Source organism: Hylobates moloch, unplaced genomic scaffold (assembly GCF_009828535.3).
Source record: "Hylobates moloch isolate HMO894 unplaced genomic scaffold, HMol_V3 SCAFFOLD_12, whole genome shotgun sequence".
Lineage (NCBI taxonomy): Eukaryota > Metazoa > Chordata > Mammalia > Primates > Hylobatidae > Hylobates > Hylobates moloch.
This window is the reverse complement of record NW_026652287.1, coordinates 37683050-37705259: the sequence shown is the minus strand read 5'-3', so window position 1 is coordinate 37705259 and position 22210 is coordinate 37683050. Positions and strand designations below refer to the sequence as shown.

Below are 22210 nucleotides of genomic sequence, written 5' to 3'. Positions count from 1 at the left end.
TAATCCCAGCACTTTGGGAGGCCGAGGCGGGCGGATCACGAGGTTAGGAGATCGAGGCCATCCTGGCTAACATGGTGAAACCCCGTCTCTACTAAAAAATACAAAAAATTAGCCAGGCATGTTGGCAGGCGCCTGTAGTCCCAGCTACTCGGGAGGCTGAGGCAGGAGAATGGCGTGAACCCGGGAGGCGGAGCTTGCAGTGAGCAGAGATCGTGCCACTGTACTCCAGCCTGGGTGACAAAGCGAGACTCCATCTCAAAAAAAAAAAAAAAAAAAAAAAAAAAAATACAATAGGACTTCATATGATTTATTTATTTGTTTGCTTGTTTGTTTATAGAGACAGGGGTCTCACTACTGTGCCCAGGCAGGTCTCAAACTCCTGGGCTCAAGCGATCCCCCTGCCTTGGCTTCCCAAAGTGCTGGGCTTACAGGCCTGAACCTTGTTTTACATTCTCTTAATTTACTTATGTCTGAATGAGCCCCAGGTGGCTCGTGGCCGCTGTGCCAGACACAGTGGTTTAGAGTTGGGGGAATTTGGGCTTTGCTGAAGAGGGTCTCACCCAGCCTGTCCTGAGGATTGGAGGGTGCAGGGTGCAGTCTGGTGCCTGGCAGGTAGTAGGTGCTCCCTGCACACAGCTCCTCCCAGCTTGGTCGGGGGGCCTCATCCTAACTCCGTGGGTTTTCTTTGCCCCGATTCTGCAGACGAGTACGTGTCTTCCTCCCGCTCACTCGGCCTCCCCATCGCAGCCTCTTCCGAGGGTCATCGGCTCCCCGGCCACGGACCCCCGTCGTCTTCAGCTCCCGGGGCCTCCGCCCAGCCCCCTCCACACCTGCCCACCAAGCTTGTGATCCGGCACGGCGGGGCAGGCGGCTCCCCTTCGGTCACCTGGGCCCGGGCGTCCTCCTCCCTGTCCTCCTCCTCCTCCTCCTCCTCCTCCTTGGACGCCGACGAGGACGGCCCCATGCCCTCCCGCAACCGCCCGCCCATCAAGACCTACGAGGCCCGGAGCCGCATCGGGCTCAAGCTCAAGATCAAGCAGGAAGCCGGGCTCAGCAAGGTCGTGCACAACACGGCCCTGGACCCCGTGCACCAGCCCCCGCCACCCCCCGCCGCCCTCAAGGTGGCCGAGCCCCCGCCACGGCCGCCACCGCCGCCACCGCCGCCCACGGGCCAGATGAACGGCACGGTGGACCACCCGCCGCCTGCCACCCCCGAGCGCAAGCCCCTGGGCACCGCCCCGCACTGCCCGCGCCTGCCACTGCGCAAGACCTACCGCGAGAACGTGGGGGGCCCTGGCGCGCCGGAGGGGACGCCCGCGGGCAGGGCACGGGGAGGCAGCCCGGCGCCGCTGCCCGCCAAAGTGGACGAGGCCACCAGCGGGCTCATCCGCGAGCTGGCGGCCGTGGAGGACGAGCTGTACCAGCGTATGCTGAAGGGCGCCCCGCCAGAGCCCGCAGCCAGCGCCGCCCAAGGCACCGGGGACCCTGACTGGGAGGCGCCCGGGTTGACCCCTGCCAAGCGGCGCAAGTCCGAGTCACCCGACGTGGACCAGGCCAGCTTCTCCAGCGACAGCCCGCAGGATGACACGCTCACCGAGCACCTGCAGAGCGCCATCGACAGCATCCTGAACCTGCAGCAGGCCCCCGGCCGGACGCCCGCGCCCTCGTACCCCCACGCTGCCCCGGCCGGCACCCCCGCCTCCCCGCCACCCCTGCACAGGCCCGAGGCCTACCCGCCCTCCAGTCACAACGGCGGCCTTGGTGCCAGGACGTTGACCAGATAACACCGGGCCGCCTCCCCTTCCCCGTCCCCTCCTTCCGCAGACGCCGGGACAGCCGGATGTCTGCCCTCAGCCTCCTGGGAACTCGAGCCGGGGATCCCCTGACGGTTTTTCTTGCCTAAGTTATTTGAGTCACAAAGGCCTCCTTCCCTGCTGCCTGCTTCAGCTGGGTTGCTGGGGGGTGGGCGTGGATTTAGGGGAGGGGGCTGTGATGTAAAACGTCTCCCCTGCCAAAGGAGGGGCAAAGTGCTGTGTCAGTTCCTGTTTCTTCCGATTTCCTGGCACACTGCCCCTCTGTCCGGGGGACACGCGCGTGTGTTTGCCAGGGATGGGGCCACCAGGTTGATGCCAACGCTCCGGGTGCCTGTCTTGTCCGTGTGGCTTCTCAGATAGTGGAGGGTGCTGGGAGCTGGCAGGGTCCTTCCAGACAGTCTCAGCCTGTCCCCACCGCCCCTAACAGGCTGTCAAACAAAACCAGAGAGGGGGTGGGGGAGCCAGCCTCCCAGTGTGCTGTGCCCACAGGCACCCGTGTGACATCTGCACGTCCAACTCCGTGACCTGTGTGTGTGCGCGCAAGTGAGGGAGAGATTTTGAACGCCCACCCCTCGACTTTGAAATCTGAGCAAAACAAGAAACTGGGGTCTTCCTCTCCCCCGAACCCCTCCCCAGCTAGTCTTCCCTCTGTTCTTCCTGCCTCCAGCTGTCCGCGCCAGATTTTGAAATCTCGGAGACAAAACTAGTACTGTAAGATAAATTTTTTTGTACTGTATTTATTGTGTATAACGATTTTTTTAAAGGAGAATTCTGTACATTTAGAACTCTTGTAAATTAAAAACTGATCCTTTTTTTAAAACTGTACTCATGCCCCCTTGGCCCATTGCTTTTGGGTGTTTGAGGGTTGGGGAGTGTTTGGATCTGGGGTCGTGAGGCCTTCTTCCGCATGCATTTGTTGAGCACCTGCTGAGTACCAGGCCCCGTTCTAGGCTCAGGGGGTTCAACATGAACAAGGCAGACAAGAATCCCTGCTAAGCCGGTAAGCTGACTTGTTAGTGGGGAAGGCAGGTGGTAAACAGCTAAGCCAGATCAAGCCAAGTCTTATTTCCGGTAAGGTTCTATGATCTCTGCATACACTCTGAGAATTAGTGAATACTGAGCCATTGCCCCCAGGGAGACAGGGTTAGGTTTCTAAGGGCCTCTGATCACCACAGTTCGGTCAATACATCACCTTAGTTTATGTGTGTTGCTGTTTAAAAACACTTCTTTACGTATTTTTGAGACGGGCTCACTCTGTCACTCAGGCTGGAGTGCAGTGGCACGATCGTGGCTCACTGCAGCCTTCATCTCCCAGGCTCAAGAGATCCTCCTGCCTCAGCCTCCCAAGCAGCTGGGATTATAGGTGCACCACCATGCTTAGCTATTTTTTTTAATTTTTTTTGTAGCGATGGGATCTCACTATGTTGCCCAGGCTGGTCTGGAACTCCATGGCTCAAGTGATCCTCTGGCCTTGGCCTCTCAAAGTGCTGGGAATACAGACGTGAGCCACCATGCCCAGCCCTAAAGATACCTTATTTAATTTATATTGTTGATTCATTCACATCGAAGTCATGCCAACAGCACTATAACTGGAACCTGGAGGAAGCTTATCTCACACATGTATTTTATCTTTTCTCCAAAGGCAAATCACAGCTTCTTGTGCTTTTAAGGTCATTAGACTGCACTTCAGCTGTACGCTTGGGCCCATTTTAAACAGTCACCAACAAAAAACAGAAAAATATGAAAAGCGTGGGACTAGATAAACCAAGAAAAGGACGTGTGTTTATGGTACGAGAGCCAAAACGAGGGCAGAATGTCGCCTTATTCAATCTCAGCTGGGAACGTGTGTTGGGCAACTTGATATTTTGCTGCCCTGTGTGTGTTGAGAGTCTTGACTTGGGGGTTACAAAGAACTTTTGATGAGCAGATAAATGTACAAATACGGCATTTACAAATAGTGAGGGTCCGCTGTAAATGTGTACAGTGTCAGATGCCCATATAAAGAAAAATCAGGCTGGGCACGGTGGCTCACACCTGTAATCCCAGCACTTTGGGAAGCCAAGTCGAGGGGGTCACCTGAGATCAGGAGTTCGAGACCAGCCTGGCCAACATAGTGAAACCCCATCTCTATTAAAAAAAAAAAAAAAATTAGCTGGCATGGTGGCTCACGCCTGTAGTCTCAGCTACTTGGGAGGCTGAGGCAGGAGAATTGTCTGAACCCAGGAGATGGAGGTTGCAGTGAGCCGAGATTGTGCCACTCCAGCCTGGGCGACAGAGTGAGACTCTATCCCCCCACCAAAAAAAAAGAAGAAAAAAAAAAATCATGCTAGGTGTATTAGTCCCCTCAAGCTGCTATAACAAAATGCCCCAAACAGGGCAGCTTAAAACAACAGATATTTATTCTCCCACAGCCCTAGAGGCTTGAAGTCTGAAAACAAGGTGGCATCAGGGCCATGCCCCCTCCAGAGGTGCTAGGGAAGGGTCCTTTCTTGCCTCTGCCAGTTTCTGGTGTCCCCAGGTGCTCCTTGGCTTGTGGCTGAATCAGTCCAATCTCCGGCTGACTTCCCACTGTATCTCTTCTCTTCTAAGGGCATCAGCCATATTGGATTTTTGCCCGTCCCACCAGTATGCCCTTGTCATAACTTAATCATATCTGCAAAGATCCTGATTCCTTTTTTTTTTCTTCTAGCTTTCTTTTTCTTTTTCTTTTTTTGAGATGGATGTCTTGCTCTGTCGCCCAGGCTGGAGTGCAGTGGTGCGATCTCAGCTCGCTGCAATCTCCGCCTCCAGGATTTAAGTGATTCTCCTGCCTCAGCCTCCCGAGTAGTTGGGACTACAAGCATGTGCCACCATGCCCAGCTAATTTTTTGTATTTTTAGTAGAGATGGGGTTTCACTGTGTTAGCCAGGATGGTCTCCATCTCCTGATTGCATGATCCACCCGCCTCAGCCTCCCAAAGTGCTGGTATTACAGGCGTGAGCCACCGCGCCCAGCCCTTCTAGCTTTCTTCAGATCAGAGACCCTGATTCCAAATAAAATTACATTCACAGGCACTAGGGTTAGGACATCAGCATATATTTTGAGAGGACAGAACAACTCAATCCGTAATGCAGGGTAAGGAGGTGGGTGTCACAGGTGAGTGACAATTATCTGGGCTGGTGGTGTGGGGGTAAGAGAATTTACCAAGACAGTTGTAGGTACAAGAAAAAAAAAAGCCGGGTGCAGTGGCTCACGCCTGTAATCCCAGTACTTTGGGAGGCCGAGGCGGGCGGATCACAAGGTCAGGAAATCGAGACCATCCTGGCTAACACGGTGAAACCCCGTCTCTACTAAAAAAATACAAAAAAATTAGCCGGGTGTGGTGGCGGGCATCTGTAGTCCCAGCTACGCGGGAGGCTGAGGCAGGAGAATGGCGTGAACCCAGGAGGCGGAGCTTGCAGTGAGCCGAGGTCGCGTCACTGCACTCCAGCCTGGGCGACAGGGCGAGACTCCATCCCAACAACAACAACAAAAAGCAGATTTATGGGCTCACGCCTGTAACCCCAACTTTTTGGGAGGTGGACAGATCACCTGAGGTCAGGAGTTCAAGACCGGCCTAACATAGTGAAACCCCATCTCTACAAAAAATACAAAAATTGGCCAGGCTCAGTGGCTCACGCCTGTAATCCCAGCACTTTGGGAGGCTGAGGTGGGCAAATGACCTGCGGTCAGGAGCTTGAGACCAGCCTGGCCAACTTGGCAAAACCCTGCCTCTACTAAAAAATACAAAAATTAGCCAGGCATGGTGGCGGGCACCTGTAATCCCAGCTACTCAGGAGGCTGAGGCAGGAGAATCACTTGAACCCAGGAGGCAGAGGTTGCAGTGAGTTGAGATCACGTCATTGCACTCCAGCCTGGGCAACAAGAGTGAAACTCCATCGAAAAATAAATAAATAAATAAATAAAAATACGAAAATTAGCTGGGTGTGGTGGTGCACACCTGTAGTCTCAGCTATTGGGAGCTGGGAGGATCACTTGAGCCCAGGAGGCAGAGGTTGCAGTGAGCCAAGACTGCACCACTGCACTCTAGCCTGGGCAACAGAGTGAGACTCCATCAAAAAAAAAAAAAAAAAGGCAGATTTATGAAATAAAGTAGGAAAATATATTGCAAGGTTGCAATGGGCAACACAGCCAGGGAGAAGCTGACTGCAAGGAAACAAAGGCTTGCTGGGGGTTGTATAGGATGGAGTTGGTTTTTTCGTTTGTTTTTTAGATAGAGTCTCGCTCTGTCACCCAGGCTGGAGTGCAGTGGCATGATCTCAGCTCACTGCAACCTCCGCCTCTTGGGTTCAAGCAATTCTCCTGCCTCAGCCTACTGAGTAGCTGGGATTACAGGCACCCATCACCATGCCCAGCTAATTTTTGTATTTTTAGTAGAGACGGGGTTTCATCATTTTGGCCAGGCTGGTCTTGAACTACTGACCTCAAGTGATCCATCTGCCTCTGCCTCCCAAAGTGCCGGGATTACAGGCGTGAGCCACTGCACCCGGCATATAGGATAGAGTTCATGCTGTGTGCTGAAGAGGGCTTTGTGCAGTACTGATAATGCCAGGGTTACAGTGGGCTCACTTGCAGGTGTCTGGTGATACTTGGGCGCAGGAAGATTGAGTTATTTGTACAGGAGGGCTATGTCCTGGACAGTAAAGAAAGGCAGACCTGTAACTTAGCTGCTTTATCTTTTTGCTTTCCTGCGTTCTCAGCAGCCTGACTCTCCCTAATTAGGACTCTGCAAGTGGGCAAGGCAGCTGTCAGGCCCTAGTATGCCTTTGTGTGAACTAGAAAAGGGCACCCCTCTCAGCCTGGGCCCAGAATTTGAAGAGCAGAGTGTGAGCTGGGCTCCAGTCCCCTCTCACCCATTCAGTGAGTGCCTTGTGCAGTGAACAACCTGCCCAGCTACACATCAGGGCTCTCGGGATCAGGTGGGAAGGGAAGGATTCTTTGAGGAGGTGATATTTGAGCAGAGACATGCAGGAAAAGAGGGAGGAAGCCAGAGGAGATCTCTCAGGGAAGAGCATCCAAGGCAGAGGGAACCGCCAGTGCAAAGGCCCTGTGGCAGGAGCCTGCCTGGAGTGTCGAGGAACAGCGAAAAAGCCAATGCGGCTGCAGCCCATACGTGATAGGGAGAGGTCTGGAGGTGAGGTCCGAGAGGGAACAAAGGGCACCTCATCGTGTGTGACCGTATCCTCCATGGGGATGATTGCGCTATTACACTGAGACAGACGGGAGCTTCAGGAGGGCCCTGAGCGGACTTACGTTCACCAGCACCCTCTGGTGGCTGTTTGGGGGAATAGACGAGGGGCAAGCGCGGAAACCAAGTGCAGCAAGGAGGAGGCCACTGCTGTGAGTCCAGGTGGGTGGTGGTGGCGACTGGACCGGGGTGATGCACCCTGTTTCTCTGCAGGCCCCTGGAAATGTTTCGTTTATTTTTTTGCTTGTTTTTAGGACACAGGGTCTTGGCCCAGCACAGTGGCTTGCTCATGTAATCCCAGCACTTTGGGAGGCAGAGGCAGGTGGATCACCTAAGGTCAGAAGTTCGAGACTAGCCTGGCCAAAATGTCGAAATCCGATCTTTACAAAAAAAAAAAAAAAAAAAAAAAAATTTGCTGGGTGTGGTGGTGTGTGTCTGTGGTCCCAGCTACTGGGGAGGCTGAGATGAGAGGATTGCTTGAGCCCAGGAGATGGAGGTTGCAGTGAGCTGAGATTGCGCCACTGCTTGCATTTCAGCCTGGGCGATACAGCCAGACCTTGTCTTAAAGAGAGAGAGAGAGACAGAGAGAGAGAGAGAGAGAGAGAGAAAGAGAGAGGGTCTCACGGGGTCACCCAGGCTGGAGTGCAGTGGTGCAATCATAGCTCACTAACGCCTCGAACTCCTGGGCTCAAAGGATCCTCCTGCCACAGCCTCCTGAGTAGGTGCATACCACCTCGCCTGGCTAATTTTTATTGTTTTATTTTTATTTTTTGTAGAGACAGGGGTCTCACTGGCCTATAGCAGTCCTCCCGCATCAGCCTCCCAAAGTGGTGGGATTACAGGCGTGAGCCATGGCAATGGGCCCCCTGGGGTTGTGCGTGGGTGGGAAGCTGATATCTGGGCTCTCAGAGGGTTGGACCATCCCCTTTCCTAGCTCTAGAACTACTCCCTCCACGTGTGAAATAAAGCACTACAGGAAAACAGCTGTTTCTTTCAAAAAATTTAATTTTTTTTTTGAGATGGAGTCTCGCTCTGTTGCCCAGGTTGGAGTGCAGTGGCGCAATCTTGGCTCACTGCAGCCTCCACCTCCTGGGTTCAAGCCATTCTCCTGCCTCAGCCTCCCAAGTAACTGGAATTACAGGCATGCGCCACCATGCCTGGCTAAATTTTTTGTATTTTTGGTAGAGACAGGGTTTCACCATATTGCCCAGGCTGGTCTTGAACTCCTGGGCTCAAGTGATCCACCCTCCTTGGCCTCCCAAAGTGCTGGGATTACAAGTGTGAGCCACTGCGCCCGGCCTAAATGGCCGTTTCTTAACATCCTTGGATCACAAAACTCTCAGAGAGACTCTCCTGAAAGACCCCTCCTGATTACTTACAAGGACTCGCCCACAATTTCCACGGGCTCTGGGACTCGGTTCTGGAAGGCTGACTGCCTGCAAGCAGAGTGGGAGAACACGGTCACTAACCTTTACTAAACAGGGAACCACGTGGGTTAGCATATTTGGTCCTCACAGCAGCCCCAGCGTGGGAACTAATAGGCCCAGCTTGCAGGTGAGGAAACTGAGGCCTGAAAGATGTAGTACACGGCAGACTGGGCTGTGAACCAATCTACCTTAATGCATTCATTAGAGAGAGCTGGCTGTGGGGCCAGTGAGCGATGAGTGTATACAGTCGCTGAAAATATCCACAACTGGGCTGGGCGCGGTGGCTCATGCCTGTAATCCTAGCACTTTGGGAGGCCAAGGCAGGTGAATTGCCTGAGGTCAGGAGTTCGAGACCAGCCTGGGCAACATGGTGAAACCCCGTCTCCACTAAAAAATACAAAAAATTAGCCAGGCTTGGTGGTGGGCACCTGTGGTCCCTGCTAGTGGGGAGGCTGAGGCAGGAGAATCGCTTGAACCTGGGAGGCAGAGGTTGCAGGGAGCTGAGATCGCACCATTGCACTCCAGCCTGGGAGAGAGAGGGAGACTCTGTTTCCAAAAAAAAAAAGAAAAAAGAAAAAAAAATCCACAACTGCAAACCGATGAACGCATCAGTCATTCCTCTGGGTGCCGGGGACCCGGGTCCTGCTGATGACACTGTGCTTTGCTGCTAACATTTGTGGCTGACAGAAACTCTGAATTTCAATGAAAACTCCAGATGTCTTTTTACCCCCGCATCTAAGTTCACAGATCCTCCAGATTTTTTTTTTTTTTTTTGAGATGGAGTCTCGCTCTGTCACCCAGGCTGGAGTGCAATGGCATGATCTCGGCTCACTGCAAGCTCCGCCTTCTGGGTTCACACCATTCTCCTGCCTCAGCCTCCTTCTGGGTTCATGCCATTCTCCTGCCTCAGCCTCCCGAGTAGCTGGGACTATAGGCGCCTGCCACCACGCCCAGCTAATTTTTTTGTATTGTTAGTAGAAGTGGGGTTTCACCCTGTTAGCCAGGATGGTCTTGATCTCCTGACCTTGAGATCTGCCCGCCTCAGCCTCCCAAAGTGCGGGGATTACAGGTGTGAGCCACCGCGCCCAGCCGATCCTCCGGAATGTTTTGCAACAGGTTGAGAAGCCCTGGGGTAGAAGCAAAACAACACTCTCCCATCAGACAACTCTGGCTCAGCTCCAAGTTCTTCCACACCTTGGCAGACCAAACTCTACTTTTGTTTTTTTTTGTTTTGAGACAGGGTCTTCTTCTGTCACCCAGGCCGGAATGCAGTGGCATGATCACAGCTCACTGCAGTCTCAGCCTCCTAGGCTCCAGTAATCCTCCCACCTCAGCCTCCCGAGTAGCTGGGACCACAGGTGTGCACCACCACACTCAGCTAATTTTTAGATTTTTTTATCTTTCAGAGATGGGGTCTCACTATGTTGCCCAGGCTGGTCTTGAACTCCTAGCCTCAAGCAATCCCCTGCCCCAGCCTCCCAAGGTGCTGGGATTACAGGCATGAGCCACTGCACCCAGCTCTGAGACTCTACTTCCTTGTACTTCAACTTTCCCATCTGAGACACAGGAATAATAATGAGAATAACAATAATAACAGGACTCGCCCTCCTGGGGGAAGGGAGATGATCTAGGTGATGCTTTTGGAACAGGGCCTGTCCCCTAGCAGTAACAGCATTAACATAAGTTATCATTAAGCTCCAGACCTTTTATATATTATATATATAATAGTAATATTATAGTAATATGTTATTGGCTGGGCCTGGTGGTGCATGCCTGTAATCCCAGCTACTCGGGAGGCTGAGGCACGAGAATCACTTGAGCCCGGGAGGCAGAGGTTTCAGTGAGCCGAGATTGCGCCACTGCACTCCAGCCTGGGTGACAGAGCAAGAGTCTACCTCCAAAAAAAATAGAAAAAAAATAAAAATAAATAATGTTATAATTATATTATAATAATATGATATATAATATCAGTTTTATGGAGGTATAATTCAGAAGCCATGCAATTCATCCATTTAAAGCATACAATTCAGTTGGGCATGGTGGCTCATGCCTATAATCCCAGCACTTTGGAAAGCTGAGGTGGGTAAATCACTTGATGTCAGAAGTTCGAGACCAGCCAGGCCAACATGGTGAAACCCCATGTCTGCTAAAAATACAAAAATTAGGCTGGGGGCAGTGGCTCATGCCTATAATCCCAGCACTTTGGGAGGCCGAGGCGGGCGGATCACGAGGTCAGGAGATTGAGACCATCCTGGCTAACATGGTGAAACCTTGTCTCTACTAAAAATACAAAAAATTAGCTGGGCATGGTGGCGGGCGCCTGTAATCCCAGCTACTCGGGAGGCTGCGGCAGGAGAATGGCATAAACCCGGGAGGTGGAGCTTGCAGTGAGCTGAGATCGCACCACTGCACTCCAGCCTGTGCCGCACAGTGAGACTCTGACTCAAAAAAAAAAAAAAAAAAAAAAAAAATTAGCTGAGTGTGGTGGCATGCACCTGTAATCCCAGCTACTTGGGAGATTGAGGCATGAGAATAGTTTGAACCCGGGAGGCGGAGGTTGCAGTGAGCTGAGATCATGCCACTCCACTCCAGCCTGGGTGACAGAGTGAGACTGTCTCAAAAACAAAAACAAAAAAACAAAAAACCCCAAAACTCCTGTTTCTTGGAGATATGATGAGGGTTCGATGAGCTAATACATGCGTGCAAAGAGCTCAGAGCGGTGCCTGCATGTAGGAATGGCTCAGTCAACATTAGGGATTGTTTCTACAAATGTTTACTGAGCCCCTGCAGGGAGTTGGGCATTGTGCAAAGCCCTCACGGGGCTCATGTTCTCAGGGCAAAGACAGTCCCTTGGGCAGAGAAATATGGAATATGGATAGTGGTTGGAAGGGTTGTGGAGAAAAATAGGGCAGTGATAAGAGGTAGAGAGTGGGTTCTACCTTAGGCAGGGCGATCCTGGAGGACTTCTCTGAGGAGGTGACATTTGAGCAGGGACCTGAAGGAGGGGAGAGAGTCAGGCATTGAGATCCCCATGGGGAAAGTACTCCACGGAGAGGGGTCAGCAAGTGCAAAGGCCACGAACTTGGAGGGTTGTGGGTGTGTCTGAGGAACGATGAGGAGGCCACGGTGGCTGGAGTCGCCTGAGGAAGGGGGACAGGGGAGATGTAGGTGGATCATGCTAGGCTTTGTGGGCCTTGGTGTGGACTTTGGCTTTTACTCTGAGAGAGAGGAGAGCCAGGGAGGTTGTCAGCCGAGAAGTTTCATGAACTCCCTTAAGTTTTAATATTAATATTATTTTTACCTATTTATTTGCGATGGAGTCTCACTCTGTCGCCCAGGCTGGAGTGCAGTGGCGTGATCTTGGCTCACTGCAACCTCTGCCTCCTGGGTTCCAGTGATTCTCCTGCCTCAGCCTCCCAAGTAGCTAGGACTACAGGTGCGTGCCTGCACCCAGCTAATTTTTGTTTATTTATTTATTTTTGAGACGGAGTCTCGCTCTTTCCCCAGGCTGGAGTGCAGTGGCGTGATCTTGGCTCACTGCAAGCTCCACCTCCCCTGTGTTTAAGTGATTCTCCTGCCTCAGGCTCCCAAGTAGCTGGGACTACAGGCGCCCGCCACCACGCTCAGCTAATTTTTTGTATTTTTAGTAGGGACGGAGTTTCACCGTGTTAGCCAGAATGGTCTCGATCTCCCGACCTCATAATCCGCCTGCCTCGGCCTCCCACGTATTTTTAGTAGAGATGGTTTTGCACCATGTTGGCCAGGCTGGTCTTGAACTCCTGACCTCAAGTGATCCACCCGCCTCAGCCTCCCAAAATGCTGGGATTACAGGCGTGAGCCACCACGCCCGGTCCTATTATTTTTTTTTACAGGTGAGGTCTCGCTCTGTCACCCAGGCTGGAGTGCAGTGGCACAATCATAGCTCACTGCAGCCTCGACCTCCTGGGTTCAAGAGATTCTCCCACCTCAGCCTTCCAAGTTGCTGGGACTACAGGTGTGCACCCCTGTGCCTGGCTAAATTGTTTTGTTATTTTTTATTTTTTTTAATAGACATGAGATCTCGCTATGTTGCTTAGGCTGGTCTTGGACTCCAGGCCTCAAGCAGTCTTCCCACCTTGGCCTTCCAAAGTGTTAGGGTTACAGGCCTGAGCCAGGGCGTCCGACCTAAGTTATTGTTACTATTATTGCTGCTGTTGTTGTGATTCCCGTGTTAAGAAGAGAGACAGACTGGGGAGCAGCCTAACGCCGCAGGTGGAGGCGGAATTCGAACCCCAGGCTGGACGCTGGAGCTCTCGCCCGCCGTGCTAAGGCGTCTTCCCCACTCTCCACAAGGGGGCGCCAGAGGCCGGGCGCCCGGTTTTGAGGGGGGCGCCTCGTCCCGCCCCTCCCTCCTGTTCTCCCTCCCGTCCTCCCCGCTCCGGGCCCCACCCGGCTCAGACGGCTCCGGACGGGACCGCGAGCACAGGCCGCTCCGCGGGCACTTCGGATCCTCGCGGGACCCCACCCCCGCCCAGCCTGCCCAGCCCGCTGCAGCCGCCAGCGCGCCCCGTCGGTGAGTGCTCCCAGCACCGCAGCTGTCGCCTCCCGACCCCCGCCCGAGCCTGCCCTGGTTCCTCATGCCTGACCCCTGCTCCCCGCCACCCTGTCCCCAGTCTGTAACGGTCTCCCCAGGTGTCCCCCAGTCACTCCCAGTCTTCACCAGTCCCCCCAGTCTGTAACCATGTCCCCCACTCCCCCGGTCCTCCCACTCTTCCTCCAGTCTTTCGCAGCCTCTCCCACTCCCCCAATCTCCTCCATCCTCCCCCAACACCCCTCCCTATCCCCTGGCTAGAGGAGATCCTCTCTGCAGGGTCTCGCTTCACGCCCTCATCCATATCGGCTAACTTGGTCCCTCCAGCCACTCAAGAGCCCCTCTCCTGCCTCACCAGCTCGATCGGCCACTGCTGATGGCATTCTCCCCAGCTCTCTCTCAGGGCCCTCCCTGCCTGGGACACCGCCCAGAGCCCTCTCCCTCTGCCCGCATCCCAGATCCTGCCTCTCTTTTCCGTTCCTGCCACTCCTTTACGAACTCCTTTTCCTTTTATCTCCCCTATCCCCTTGCCACCCCTTTTAAAAGTCTCATGATTTTATGGATTTTAGCATATTTGATTTGCAGTTATTTTGATGCTCAAATTGCCCCATTTTTGGCCCCTGGGCGCCCCTGCAAGCTGGGTCCTCTGTCCGTGTAACATGCCCTATCGGCCTTTGAGCACTTCCTCACCGTCTGACCCAGGCTCATTTGTTCTTCCCTGCCCCAGCCCTGGAATCCACCATTTCTCTAAGGAGTCCCAGGTTCTTTTAGTGGGGAATGGTATTTAGAGACTCCCATCTCACCAGAAGTTGATTCTTTGAAAAGATCAGTAAAATCATAAGCATCAACAGGGACCAATCGTTTTTGTTTTTCTTTTTTAAAAAAAGCAAAGACCCACACATATGGCTGATATCGGGAATGAAAGAGGGGACATCACTACAGATCCTACGGTGAATAAAAGGATAGTAAGGGAAGATAGAGAACACAGTCTGGGTGCTGGAGGTGCTCATTGCTCCTGGGTTGGTCATGGTTAACCTCCCTAACTCAGATCTTTAGACCTATAACAGGATTGCAAGCTCTGAGGTCAGGTTGCCTGCGTATGAGCCCCAGCTTGAGCATTTTCTAGCTAAGTGATCTTGGGTAATTTATTGCTGTCTTCCTGAGCCTCCTTTGCCTCGTTAAAAAAGCAGAGATGAGCCGGCATGGTGGCACACACCTGTAATCCCAACCCTTTGGGAGGCCAAGGTGGGTGGATTGCCTGAGCTCAGGAGTTCGAGACCACCCAGGGCAACATGGTGAAACCCATCTCTACTAAAAATACAAAAAAAAATTAACTGGGCATGGTGGCGCATGCCTCTGGTCCCAACTACTTGGGAGGCTGAGGCAGGAGAATCCCTTGAATGCCAGAGGTGAAGGTTACAGTGAGCCGAGATTGTATCAATGCACTCCAGCTTGGGCTACAGAGTGAGACTCCACCTCCAAAAAAAAAAAAAAAAAAAAAGAAAGAAAGAAAAAAAGAAAAGAAAAGAAAATAGACCTACTTTACAGGGTTATGAAGGTTAAGTGAGTTAGTACAGTACCTGGCATGCAGTGATCATAAATGTTGCATTATTTTTCTTGTTAACACCCAACAGCCCTCATGACCTGGGTGCACCCAGGCAACCTTCTCAGCTCCATTTCTCACCCCTCCTCTTTGTGCCCCCGTGTCTGGTCACCTACCCAGATGTTTCATGGCTCCCAACACACCAGGACCTTTCACACCCCCAGAACTTTGCGCGCACCATCCTCTCTGCCTAAATCCCCTTGTCTTGCCTGCTTTTCATGGAGCAGCTCAAAAGTCAACCCTGCCCTGAGTCTTACTGGTGCTGTGGTCTGTTTCTCATGCCCTCCTCTGGATGTCTAGCATGTGTCTGGGTCCTCACTGGGGCCTCTGGGTGGATAGGGGATGACCTCTGGCTCATTTCTGGATCCATAGTGCCTGAAGCAAGGAGTGCGTGATTTCAGTGAAAATGTGTCAAATGATGGAATGGAGAAGGGAGGAAGAAATGAATGAAGCGATTAAGGAATCCGTTTCTTCCAGGCAGCTTCTGAATCCTCCGCCTTGCCCATCTCTTGGTCTTCCATTACTACCATCAATCCCCCGTCTTCAACCATGTCACCATTAATCTTTCTCCTCCTTCAGCTGGTTCGCTATGATCTCCCTATACTTTTTTTTTCTTTTGAGATGGAGTCTTGCTCTGTCAAGTGCAGTGGCGGGATCTCGGCTCACTGCAACCTCTGCCTCCCAGGTTCAAGTGATTCTCCTGTCTCAGCCTCCCAAATAGCTGGGACTACAGGTGGCCACCACCATGCCTGGCTAATTTTTTGTATGTTTAGTAGAGACAGGGTTCCACCATACTGGTCAGGCTGGTCTCAAACTCCTGACCTCAGGTGGTCCACCTGCCCCAGCCTCCCAAAGTGCCGGGATTACAGGCATGAGCCACTGTGCCTGGCCTTTTTTTTTTTTGAGATGGGGTCTTGCTCTGTAGCCCAGGCTGGAGTGCAGCGTCATGATCTCATGATCATAGCTCACTGCAGCCTTCAGCCTTGAACTCCTGAGCTCAAGCAATCCTCCTGCCTCAGCCTCCCAAAGTGCTAGGACTACAGGCATGCACCACCATGCCCAGCTAATTATTTTTTTTTGTAGAAATGGGGGTCTCACTATTTTACCCAGGCTGGTCTTCAACTACTGACCTCAAGCAATCCTCCTACCTCAGCCTCCCAAAATACTAGGATTGCAGGTGTGAGCCATCGCGCCTGGCCCAATTCCATTCTTCCTCCTGCCACCCGCCATCCATGCTCTGTGACCACATGTTTGTGACCACAAATATCTGTGCTCCTCCTCCTCCTCCACCCATCCTGTCACCCACACAGTCTACACTCAGACCCCTTTCTTCCTCCTTGGCCGGGCCGCCCGTGCTCATGCCCTCTCCCCCTCCCACAGGCAGCTCTCCATCTGCACGTCTCTCCGTGAACCCAGTGAGCGGTGTGCAGCCACCATGTTCAGCTGGCTGAAGCGGGGCGGGGCACGGGGCCAGCAGCCTGAGGCCATCCGCACGGTGACCTCGGCCCTCAAGGAGCTGTACCGCACGAAGCTGCTGCCGCTGGAGGAGCACTACCGCTTTGGAGCTTTCCACTCGCCGGCCCTGGAGGATGCAGACTTCGACGGCAAGCCCATGGTGCTGGTGGCCGGCCAGTACAGCACGGGCAAGACCAGCTTCATCCAGTACCTGCTGGAGCAGGAGGTGCCCGGCTCCCGCGTGGGGCCTGAGCCCACCACCGACTGCTTTGTGGCCGTCATGCACGGGGACACTGAGGGCACCGTGCCCGGCAACGCCCTCGTCGTGGACCCAGAGAAGCCCTTCCGCAAACTCAACCCCTTCGGAAACACCTTCCTCAACAGGTGTGCCAGCCGTGAGCCCAGGGCGCACCTTTCTTTTTCTTTTCGTTAAGATGGAGTTTCCGCTCTTTTCGACCAGGATGGAGTGCAGTGGTGTGATCTCGGCTCACGGCAACCTCCACCTCCTGGGTTCAAGCGATTCTCCTGCCTCAGCCACCTGAGTAGCTGGGATTACAGACACCCACCACCACGCCCAGCGAGTTTTTGTATTATTAGGTACAGACAGGGTTTCACCATGTTGGCCAGGCTGGTCTCGAACTCCTGGCCTCAAGTGATCCACCTGCCTCAGCCTCCCAAAGTGTTGGGATTACACGCGTGAGCCACCGCGCCCGGCCCTGGGGGCGCATCTTTCTGTCCCGGGCGTGCATCTTGCTATCCCCCTTCTCTGTCCCCTCCCTGACTGTGTTTCCCTCTTTCTCAGCCCCAATTCCGTTCTCTCTACCCAGTTCTTCCCATGCCTGTCTCTGCTCTGTTATCCAAGGGAGCACCTAGGCTAGTGAAGTCAGCACGCCTGGTTCAAATCCCGGCCAGCTGGGTGACCTCAGGCAAATGACTTGACCTCACTGCCCTTCTTGTAGCCTCATCTGCAAAATGTGGATCAATCACCTTGGGCCAGGCCCGGTGGCTCACGTCTGTAATCCCAGCGCTTTGGGAGGCCGAGGCAGGTGGATCACTTGAGGCCAGGAGTTGGAGACCAGCCTGGCCAACATGGTGAAACCCCGTCTCTACCAAAAATACGAAAAATTAGCCGGGAGTGGTGGTTCACGTCTATAATCCCAGCTACTCGGGAGGCTGAGGCAGAAGAATTGCTTAAACCTGGGAGGCAGAGGTTGCAGTGAGCCGAGACCGTGCCACTGCATTCCAGCCTGGGCAACAGAGCAAGACTTTGTCTAAAAAAAAAAAAAAAAAAGGGATCAGGATCACCATGGCCTCTATGCCATGGTTGCTGCGAGGACTTGGAATAGCACCTGGTGGCCGGGTGCGGTGGCTCATGCCTGTAATCCCAGCACTTTGGGAGGCTGAGGCAGGCAGATCACTTGAGGCCAGAAGTTTGAGACCAGCCTGGCCAACATGGTGAAACCCTGTCTCTACTAAAAATACAAAAATTAGCTGGGTGTGGTGGTGTGCACCTATAATCCCAGCTACTCGGGAGGCTGAGGCAGGAGAATCACTTGAACTCAGGAGGCAGGGTTGCGGTGAGCTGAGACAGTGCCATTGCACTCCAGCCTGAGCAACAACAGCAAAACTCCGTCTCAAAAAAAAAAAAAAAAAAAAAAAGAACAGTACCTGGAACAAATTAAGTGCTCACTGAACATGAGCTGTGGCTGGTTATAGCTCTGAGATGGTCCTGGTCACCCTTTTTCTGTCCGGTGTCTTTCTTCGCCCATACAGGATGCTCTGCCGTGCGGTCCCGAGTCCCCCTTCATGTTTTCCCTCTTTCTGTCCTTCCCTGTTGACCCCGACCCTCCCTCTGCCCCCAGGTTCATGTGTGCCCAGCTCCCTAATCAGGTCTTGGAGAGCATCAGCATCATCGACACCCCAGGTATCCTGTCGGGTGCCAAGCAGAGAGTGAGCCGCGGTGAGTGGGGCCAGACCCTGGGGTCTGAGGGAGGAGGTGCTGGGGCCTGGACTCCTGGGTCTGAGGGAGGAGGTGCTGGGGCCTGGACTACTGGGTCTGAGGGAGGAGGGGCTGGGGCCTGGACTCTTGGGTCTGAGGGAGGAGGTGCTGGGGCCTGGACTCCTGGGTCTGAGGGAGGAGGGGCTGGGGCCTGGACTCCTGGGTCTAGAGGAGGAGGGGTGGTGTCTCCGCTGGGACCTGGGCCTGTGTCCTCTGGCCCTGGCTGGCGGGGCAGCCGCAGGGAGCTAGTGGAAGCCGTGACTGCTCCATGCTGGCTCGCATTGATGGGTGGGGGAGGTGTGTGGGTGACCACGTGGTGGGAGCAGGCAGGAGCTGCACGTCTGGGCAGGCGAGAAGGATGGGAAGGGAGAGATGAAGAGGGACAGGGATTCCGAGGCAGTGAGACAGCGATGCAGGGAGACACAAGGCCTGGAGATGAGGCAGAGCCCGGGCAGGGGAGGCTGGGCCCTGTGAGCTCCTGGCTCCACGTCTGGGCCACAGATGGGGCCGAGAAGAGGATGGGAAGGGAATCTGGGTGGGGGCCAAGGCCAGGCCTGGAATTTATAAACAGCTGTGCAAGGAGAGCGGCGGGGGGTGGATTCCAGCCGGGGCCTCCGGGTGTGCTGGGCCCCCACCACCCCTGCCCAGCCCAGCTCAGCATCTGTGGTCCCCCAGCCCCACAGATCTGTGTCCCCCACCCCCCATGGCCTTGGAGGCCTGGAAGTGGGGCAAAGGAGGCTGCCATGTGGGGCAGAGGGGATGGGAGGCCCTTGCGAGAAGGCTGGGCCTGGGGTGGGGCGGGGACGCCAGGGGTGACCATGTCCCTGGCCGAGGTCCAGAGGCCCCACGGGAGAAAGGCAGGAGGCAGCTGCAGAAACGATTGGGAGGACGTGCTGCCAGCTGAGGGGGAGGAGTTCCTGGGGCTCCCACCCCAGGGCCTGGGCCTGGGACAGTGGGAGGGAGCGGCTCTCAGCCAGGGCAGGGGTGCCGGCAGGGGGGTCCAAAGGCCGTGGGTGGTGGGGGAGTGGGGAACGGGGTCTCCCTCCCTGGCCTTGAGGATAGAGGAAGAGGAGGAGAGAGTGTCCAGCTGTTGGTGTGCGTGTGTGTGTGTGTGTGTGTGTGTGACTTTGTGTATATCTTGGGAAAGTGTGTCATTATGAGTGTACTCCTGGGTGTGGTGGTTCCACGCATTTGTGTATAACAGTGGACGTGCCTCATTGTGGCCATGGCTCTGAGGTTGTATGACTTTGAATTGTGTACATGCCTCTGTGTGTGTGTGTGTGTGTGTGTGTGCATGTGCCTATAATTGTGGCTGGATGACTTTGTTTTGTTTGTTTTTGAGACAGAGTCTCACTCTGTCGCCCAGGCTGGAGTGGAGTGGCGAGATCTCGGCTCACTGCAACCTTTGCCTCCCAAGTTCGAGTGACTCTTCTGCCTCAGCCTCCTGAGTAGCCAGGACTACAGGCGCCTGCCACACCCATGTCCGGCTAATTTTTGTGTTTTTTTTTTTTTTTTTAAGTAGAGACAGGATTTCACCATGTTGGCCAGGCTGGTCTTGAACTCCTGACCTCAGGTGATCCTCCTGCCTTGGCCTTCCAAAGGGCTGGGATTACAGGTGTGAGCCACCACGCCCAGCCTGCTGGGTGACTTTGTGTGACTCTGAAGGGCTGTGTAGGGCTATGAGAGACTTTGTGGGATAGTGTGCAACTGATTCTGTCCCTATATACTGTTACATTGTGAAGTGTGTGTGTGAGAGAGACAGAGAGACATAAAGGGCATCTTTTGTCTATGTGTCTATGTGGATTTAGTGTGTATCATTGTAGGTGTGAGTCTGACATTGTGTGCCTGTGTGTGAGATGGTCTAGGCATATATGTGTATCTGGGTTGTGGGCTATGTGTGACTTTGTGTGGCTGCGTCGGGCAGTACAGGGCTGCGGGGATTTTGTGGGGCTGTGTGTGACTACCTGTGATTGTATCTCCGGATACAGCTGTGTGCTTCTGTGTGGTGTTGTGTATGTGAGAATGTGTGTGTGTGCAGGAGGACATCTTTTGTGTAACTGTGTGTGATTATGTCTGTCTGTGTGCCTTTGGGTTTGGGAGGGCATGGGAGGTTATGTGTGTGCGATTGTGTCTGTGTGGGTGTGCAAGTGTGTCTCTGTACCTATGCGTTCGTGCAGGTCTCTGTGTCTATGTGTGTGTGCATCTCACATTATCTTTGTGATTGTGTGACCACAAACATCTGTGCAGGCCCCAGATTGTGAATACGGGTGTGTCCGGGAGCCTGCATCTTGTAGTAATTGGCTATGTTTGTGTCTGGGTGTGCTACTGGGTGTGTGTGTGTGTGTACACGAGCTCATGTGTGTGGCTGCCTCTGCATGTAAGATGTGTGAACACAGGTATGTGTTACTGTAGCATAGTAAAGCCCTCAAATCTGGGCTGTGCTACTTTTATTTATTTATGTTATGCTACTTTTTTTTTTTTTAAGATGGAGTCTTACTCTGTCTTCCAGGCTGGAGTGCAGTGGCGCGACCTCGGCTCGCTGCAACCTCCGCCTCCTGGGTTCAAGCAATTCTCTGCCTCAACCTCCCAAGTAGCTGGGATTACAGGCGCCCGCCACCATGCCCGGCTAATTTTTTTGTATTTTTAGTAGAGACGGGGTTTCACCGTCTTGGCCAGGCAGGTCTTGAACTCCTGACCTCGTGATCCACTCACCTCGGCCTCCCAAAGTGTTGGGATTACAGGTGTGAGCCACCGCACCCAGCCTATTTTCTGCTGTTTTTAAGCTGTGGGACCTTAGGCAAGCCACTTAACCTCTCTTTGCCTCAATTTTCTTACCTGAAAAATGAGAATAATGGGCTGGGTGCAGTGGTTCACGCCTGTAATCCCAGCAGTTTGAGAGGCCAAGGTGGGCAGATTACCTGAGGTCAGGAGTTCGAGACCAGCCTGGGCAACATGGTGAAACCCTGTCTATACTAAAAATACAAAAATTGACCGGGCGTGGTGGCTCACGCTTGTAATCCCAGCACTTTGGGAGGCCGAGGCAGGCGGATCACGAGGTCAGGAGATCGAGACCACGGTGAAACCCCGTCTCTACTAAAAATACAAAAAAATTAGCCGGGCGTGGTGGCGGGCGCCTGTAGTCCCAGCTACTCGGAGAGGCTGAGGCAGGAGAATGGCGTGAACCCGAGAGGCGGAGCTTGCAGTGAGCCGAGATTGCGCCACTGCACTCCAGCCTGGGCGACAGAGCGAGACTCCGTCTCAAAAAAATAAAAAAATAAAAAAAATAAAAAAACAAAAATTAGCTGGGTGTGGTGGTGGGCACCTGTAATCCCAGCTACTCCGGAGGCTGAGGAAGGAGAATTGCTTGAACCCAGGAGGCGGAGGTTGCAGTGAGCTGAGCTCATGACACTGCACTTCAGCCTGGGCAATAGAGTGAGACTTCGTCTCAAAAACAAACAAGCAGAAAAACAAAACACACACACACACACACACACACACACACACACACACACACACACAACACACACACACACACACACACACACACACACACACACACACACACAGGCAATAATAATACTAGTGGCCTCAGAGTTGTCCTAAAGGTTAAATTAGTTAAAACATACAAAGCACTTAGAAGGTGCACACTTATGTGTGCACACAGTAGGTGCTATGGAAGTGCCAACAATGCCCGTTTTTGCTGGGTGAGTGCCGTTGAGGGCCCAAGGTTCCTTTTTGCCACGTCTCCCGTCCCACACTGACTCAACCTCTCTGCCTCCTTCCCTCCCCGCCCCATGAGACACACTTTCCGAATCTGGGCCAGTATGTGTGTTTGTGGCGACACCCGGAGGGAGGGGGGCTCCAGCTGCTGTCCCTCCAGTGACTTGGCCCTTCTTCCCCCAAAACAACACCCCCCAACCCCATCCTGGATCCTGCGTTGCCCGCAAGGAGGCTGCTTCCTCCCAGGCAGGATGGGCGCAAGCACCAGCTCCCTGGAGGAGCATGGGGCCCATGGGACTCCTCTTCTGTTGCCTCTTACCTGTGTGTCTTGAGTAAGTCCCCCAACTTCTCTCTCTTTTTTTTGTTTTTTGAGATGGAGTTTCGCTCTTGTTGCT

The 22210-nt window shown here is 53.7% G+C and overlaps 2 protein-coding genes across 6 annotated transcripts in view; both read left to right on the top strand.

Annotated features, from left to right (window-relative positions):
* BICRA (BRD4 interacting chromatin remodeling complex associated protein) overlaps window positions 1-2639 on the top strand; it is a 98022-nt gene extending 95383 nt beyond the window's left edge. For 3 of the 5 annotated variants that reach the window (XM_032169326.2, XM_032169325.2, XM_032169324.2), the window contains one exon: window positions 703-2613. In XM_032169326.2, coding sequence (XP_032025217.1) covers window positions 703-1784 — 1082 coding nt within the window. In that variant the 3' untranslated portion in view covers window positions 1785-2613. Of the gene's footprint in view, window positions 1-702 lie in introns of all 5 variants that reach the window. The other 2 variants (XM_032169322.2, XM_032169323.1) reach the window with 1 other exon arrangement.
* A 10277-nt stretch (window positions 2640-12916) lies between these two features.
* Window positions 12917-22210, top strand: part of EHD2 (EH domain containing 2) — a 29265-nt gene continuing 19971 nt past the window's right edge. Inside the window, exons 1-3 of the mRNA XM_032169321.2 lie at window positions 12917-13020; window positions 16022-16480; window positions 17959-18056. Of these exons, the coding sequence (XP_032025212.1) occupies window positions 16077-16480; window positions 17959-18056 (502 nt within the window). The 5' untranslated portion in view covers window positions 12917-13020; window positions 16022-16076. The remainder of the gene's footprint in view (window positions 13021-16021; window positions 16481-17958; window positions 18057-22210) is intronic.